Here is a 6,000-nt window from a genome sequence, read left to right as displayed (position 1 = left end):
GGAGGCAACAACAATGATAGCTTTTCTGCTCCTGGCGCTGGTCGCCCACTCCTTTGCTCTGCCTCTGCCGTCCGGGGACAAAGACAGCTTGCTTTTAGCAGAGGTAAGATCTGAGCTCTCTAATTCAGACGTTGTTTAATCTTCTGAGCTGGTTTTCAGGTGGCTTTTTCTTTGCCACATTTTTCTTTGTTATGAAGTAATCGCACGCCTATTTGTTATGAATGTCATCCAGCTTCTGTTCTCTTTCAACAAACAGAAGTACCTTCGTCGGTTCTATGGCCTCCCAGCTGGTCTCCAAGGTAGACAGAGGTCCTCAGGTGCCTTTCAGACTAAGATCACGGAGATGCAGAGATTCTTCAAACTCAAGGTGAGTGCTAGTTATTAATCCGATGCTGGTGCTGTAAATGAGCAGCTGTTTTGTAAATATTCTTAGTTTGAGTAGGTTTTATCAGTAGTTGAATAAGAGAGGAGAATAATGAGTCTGGAGCTTCAACATATTGTTGGTGGGGCACCTTAAGATCTTTTAGTGTGATATTAGCTTGAGGGGAACCTCCTTTTGTGCTCCTCTTGTGCAAATGTGGAAGTGTAGATAACATTTCGGTTTACATTAAAACTTTAAAAAGCTTTGTTTTTTGTGGGAAGGAGGTTTAATTGGGTTGAGTTACCCGTGTAACATATTTTTTTTCCACCTCTTCTGCCTCTTGAAGGTGACGGGGAATGTGGACGACAACACTCTGGAGCTGATGAAACAGGCCAGATGTGGCGTCCCTGACGTCGGGGAGTACAACCACTTCCCTCGAGACCTCAAATGGCAAAACAACAATATCACATTCAGGTATGCATCACAATAATAAAGTATAGTAAAGTAAAGTATTTGAACTACTCGGAAAGTGAACACCAGTATCATTTGTTCAGTCCTTCTCCTTGTCTTAAATCCCCTGATGCTGCAGGATAGTGAATTATACACCAGATCTGCAGAAGTCTGATGTAGACAGAGCCATCCGCAATGCGCTGAACGTTTGGTCTGATGTCACCCCTCTGACCTTTAAGAAGCTGCGCGAGGGCATCGCTGACATTATGATCAGCTTTGGAAGTAAAGGTAATTCTGACATACTGTTGCATGTCCTCTGAAAACACACACAAAAATACGGATGTGAGTATTTCTACACTGCTAATCACATGCTCTAAAGAATTATAACGGTGCACATTCTGCTCAACATATTTTTAAAAATACCTATGCTTTATTCTGTAGAGCATGGAGACTATAACCCCTTTGATGGGCCTAACGGATTGCTTGCTCATGCCTACCCACCGGGCCAAGGCATCGGAGGAGACACTCACTTTGATGAGGATGAACACTGGAGCAAAGATTCATCAGGTAAGAGCTTTGCACAAACAAAGTGCAGCACAAGTCCCTAAACTGTATCCTGATGATTAACACTGAATATCTTTTCTCCACAGCTTACAACCTGTTTATAGTGGCGGCCCATGAGTTGGGCCACGCCCTCGGCATGGCCCATTCCACAGACGCGGGCGCCCTGATGTATCCCGTCTACTCGTACGCTACAGGCTACCCGCTGGCTGAGGATGACATCGAAGGCATTCAAGCTCTCTACGGTGGGAAAATACAAGATCACGAGTCAAATCAGAAAGCGACACCCTGCTTTTTTGTAGCATGCGACTGGGTCTTTATTTGTTCAGGGAAATATTATGTGAACTGTGCATTAATGCCAGATGTTCAATCACAGGCCCAAACCCAAACTCAAGGAAAGTGAAGCCAAAGCCGGACGCACCCAACAAATGTGACCCCATGTTAAGTTTTGATGCCGTCACAGAGCTCAGAGGGGAAACCATCATCTTCAAAGACAGGTACAGTAAGAACCATAATGTTTCATGCATGGGTTAAGCTCCCGAACAGACCAAGCATGGAGTGTGGATCGGCAGCTGGAGGAGTGCCGGAGGTGCCCTTGAGCAAGGTGCCGAATCCCCAACCTGCTCCCCTGGCGCTGCATTGTGGCTGCCCACCGCTCCTTATACTAGGATGGGTTAAATACAGACTAAATTCCATTATGTTGTGCTGTGTTGTGTGATTGTGTGTGATAATAAAAGTTGATTAAGATCGACATGAACTCATCTTCATCATCATTGACTGTGAGGAAGAGTTGATTATTCTGTGACTCAAACAACTTACTCTAAAGTACTGAGATCAGTATTTTATGCTGTGTTTTGTCAACACGCCGCTTGTTCCGTTGCAGATTCTACTGGCGTCTCCATGCTCAGATGCCGGAGCCTGAGCAGACCCTGATCAAGTCCACGTGGCCCACCATCCCCAACAAGGTGGACGCAGCATACGAGTACCCAGAGAAGGATCAAGTCATCATATTCAGTGGTGGGTCATACATACTTATTTATTGCCATTATATTGTGTCATTAGATATCAGATATGGACCAAAACTCTGTGTTTCAACAGGGATCCGAATGTGGGCTTTGAATGGATACACCCTCGTGGACGGTTACCCAAAGTACATACACACACTTGGTCTTCCCAAGAAAATAAGGGAAATAGATGCGGCAGTGCACATCGGAGACACCGGGAAAACTCTGTTCTTTACCGATGGGCAGTATTGGAGGTATGTGATGATGAGTATCACATGTCTCAGTCTTCAAACAAGCACACGATCTTCTATAATACTATTTTGTATTTCATCAACATTGTTTTTGCTTTTGTTTGTCACCCACAGCTACGATGAAGCAACAGCCACCATGGACAGCGGTTACCCGCGATCCATCGAGGAGGATTTTCCTGGGATGGATGACGAGGTCGACGCAGCTGTGTATCACTATGGTGAAGCCTCAAATTGTCACATTTTCAGTATAGTTAAAACATGCAAAAGTAGGATTTTCCAGCGCTACCACTTTACTGTTTTTTCCTAACTGGTATTCCACTCTGTTGTCTTTCAGGATTCTTGAATTTCTTCCACGAACACATTCAGTACGAGTACAGCTACACCTCAAGGAAGGTCATTCGCATCATGAGGACCAACTCCATTCTCAACTGCTGATGACGTCTGCAACCGTCAACGATGTCTTAATAATATATGTGACTGCATGGCACACAACATCAGCACAAAAACCTGAATACAAGCAAACACACATGTTAAAAAATGAGACATAGGAAGATGCAGTTCATTGAATGAGCAGAGGAGATGGAGCCATGCAGGGTTGACCTGTTAAAGTTTATTATTACTAGTGCTGGACACCTGTAGGTCATACAGTATCATTTGTCAGACACAGAATGCTGGAGTATTTCTCAGAAATGTATTTCCTTCGATTATTTTATTTATATTTATTTCACATCTCTATATTTGTACTAAAAGTTTCACTATGAATGGCAAGATCCTTAGCAGGTTAAGTTTCCTGTCAGTAACAGTTTGGCTGAGCTCAATATTTGACCAGTGTACATGTTTCACTAACGTTAGTATTTTAAGAGCTTGGCAGTTTAATATATTCTTTGTTTGTTTTTTTGATTTTTGTAAGTTTTGTGAATTGTATTAAAAGCAGTGAAATTAAGATCCTGTGCTGAAGAGCTGAACGTAAAGTGATGATGTACCATTTAGTGGCATTTTTAGGGACAAGATTTCATTTAAAGTATTTCATATTGTGCCAAATCAGAGGTTTAACACATCACATGAATGTGACTGTGTATGAAAGATCTACTTACTCAAACCAGATTTCTTAACACACGGCTTTAACCAGATGTCTTTGTAGCACTGAAGGTACATTTTTGACATATGTGGTAATTTTGGTCTGTATTTTCAAAATCCTTTAAAAAATGGTTGAAATTAAAAAGTAAAAGAATAAATAAAATGTAAGGAAACTAAAGCAACGGGTGTGGTCTTTGATCAGGACAAATTAAGCTGTCTGTGTTCGGTACAACGTATTTTAACTCAAACCTTGTTTGTAAATGATTTGTTTGTGTGTGAAGTGAGATTGGAATAATCTTAAAGCAACTGGACTCTTGGTTCTACATAAGCTCATTTATAGCTTTAAAAAACATATTTAAAAAATACCACATGCACCTCATTTCAGTCAGACACTGTAGCACTGTTATGGGACTTCCATAATACTGCCAATAAACTGGGTCATGTACATGTAGTTGTCCACGTTCTCCACTAGAGGGCGCTCCTATCAACAGTTTGAGTATGTGAAGGTATGTGAAGGTCCTGCTTTAACGTGACAGTTCTGGGACAGGTTAAGGAAAATGAAATAGCACACGAGATATATGAAACATCAACAACAACAACAACATTCCACTGCTGCGGTGTCAGGTCTCTTCACCACCAGGTGTCTCAATCCATTCCTTGTTTGGAAAGGGAAAAAATGAGTGTACGCTTCATTGGCACAACAAATGTTGGGGGAAAATCTTTGGCTCCGGCCTCATTAGATCCGAACATCCGAACATCCGAACCTAGATACAGACTAATTAGTAAAGGTCCATTACACACAGTATCTCCATCCTCCAGCATACTATTCCAATTATCCAATTATCTGAACAGAACATTTTAGGGAACATCTGGGATGTTTTGTGAAGGTGATGAAATTGTGTGAGCCGTCTGCTGAAAGGTCAGTGTCTCTCGCTGAAGTTAAGGAAACAGTGAAGCCTGAGCCAATGCAGCGTAATCCACAGGCCCAATCCTGTGGATGTAATTACAATGCAGTGAAGCAGTCACCTCATTTGCTCATTTCCGAGGGTGTTGCGTGGTGCAGGCTGCCTCACCTCTTCACAAATCCGGTGTGTTCATCACCGATGTCGGCTGTGAGTGTCTCACAGATGGTTTATCTGAAAGTAACACGTCTTTTACATATAAGCTCTTTTTTCAATCAAATGGAGATTAGCATGTCATTTGCATGTGTCAGAAATGATACTTCCCCTTCAGTTTGCCACAGAGTTCCTGTGTTTTGAATAGAAATTCTGTAATTTTTCGCAGTGGGCAATTCGAAACAAGGGGAGGGGACGTGACAAAGGAAACATTCAAACAAGAGAGCTCTTGTGTTTGGCAAACACCAGAGGCTGAGGGAGGCTCGGTAACCACTATGCAGCTGTCTTCAGGCCTCTGCTGAAAATGGTCTCACATCCTCCCTCTTCCTGTAACTTTACCTTCATGTTTATTATCTTTAGAGATTTGTGGCCCGCGAGAAAGCCGATCCAGTTTTGCCAAGATGGAAGAAGCACTCACATTAAAATACAGCTGATGTCACATTTAAAGCTTTCTCTAATGCATGTGTATTCCAGTGAGAGGGTCACTTTTTTTCTCCGATACTTGGATGAGTTTACCCTCTTCTTGGAAAGTGAACAAGTCAGTCTCTTGTCTCTAAATATTTGCTATTGACATGCTCTCGCTCCCTCTGCGGTTTGCAGAAATTGAGCAACTCTTGGTATCGAGTTAACTTTGGACTTTTTTTTAAAGCACTTCAACAGAGAGGCTTCAAAAAGTCAAACACTTTTAGCCCCATGTGGATTTAGAGGTCATGTAAATTTATTTTTTTCCTCCATCTCATTCCAGTCACAGTCGGGCACCTCTCCCTGTTCCTGCCCCAGTCAAAAGTCATTACCATATCTGACTCTTTCAAACCGTTCAAAAACGAGCAAACTGGAGCCAAGGAAAGAAAAATCATGAACCCTGAATTTTAATATCTATCCATCCACAAGTTCAGCCAGGTCAACACATTACAGAGCATGCACTGCCCTGCAGCCAAGACTCAAAACAAGGAGGGTAAGGCTCTGACCATCAGTGCTCCTAGACTGGAATGAACTCCTTGAAGTTTAACCACAATGATCTCATCCACCTTTTTCCTTTTTCCTAATTCTACTTCAAAATCATATTTCTCATCACTTTTTTGTTTGCGCTCTGTTCAAGCACTACAGCACTTTGGTGTAAATACAGATGTAGGATCCTTTGAGAAAACCTAGTCCAGCCCAGCAGCTCCTGATGGAAACCA

General features: G+C 42.3%; 1 protein-coding gene across 1 annotated transcript; it reads left to right on the top strand.

Annotated features, from left to right (window-relative positions):
- On the top strand, positions 1-3,853 carry mmp13b (matrix metallopeptidase 13b). The gene is made up of 11 exons (XM_076100368.1): positions 1-103; positions 257-367; positions 708-835; positions 951-1,099; positions 1,253-1,378; positions 1,462-1,617; positions 1,749-1,869; positions 2,256-2,389; positions 2,471-2,630; positions 2,742-2,845; positions 2,962-3,853. The coding sequence occupies exons 1-11, from the start codon at positions 14-16 to the stop codon at positions 3,060-3,062; spliced, it is 1,380 nt and encodes a 459-aa protein (XP_075956483.1). The 5' UTR covers positions 1-13; the 3' UTR covers positions 3,063-3,853.
- The last annotated feature ends 2,147 nt before the right edge of the window (positions 3,854-6,000 follow it).

The sequence above is a fragment of the Anarhichas minor genome, unplaced genomic scaffold (assembly GCF_050575085.1).
Source record: "Anarhichas minor isolate MPS153535 unplaced genomic scaffold, ASM5057508v1 ptg000026l, whole genome shotgun sequence".
NCBI classification, from domain to species: domain Eukaryota; kingdom Metazoa; phylum Chordata; class Actinopteri; order Perciformes; family Anarhichadidae; genus Anarhichas; species Anarhichas minor.
Note: the sequence above shows the minus strand (reverse complement) of the source record. Positions and strands in the feature narration are given on the sequence as shown.

Excerpts from the sequence above, each read along its gene's own strand:
- mmp13b (XM_076100368.1), top strand. The coding sequence starts at position 14 with ATGATAGCTTTTCTGCTCCTGGCGCTGGTCGCCCACTCCTTTGCTCTG. Across the intron at positions 1,379-1,461 it reads CTGGAGCAAAGATTCATCAG|CTTACAACCTGTTTATAGTG; the intron begins GTAAGAGCTTTG and ends TTTTCTCCACAG. Across the intron at positions 2,631-2,741 it reads ACCGATGGGCAGTATTGGAG|CTACGATGAAGCAACAGCCA; the intron begins GTATGTGATGAT and ends TGTCACCCACAG.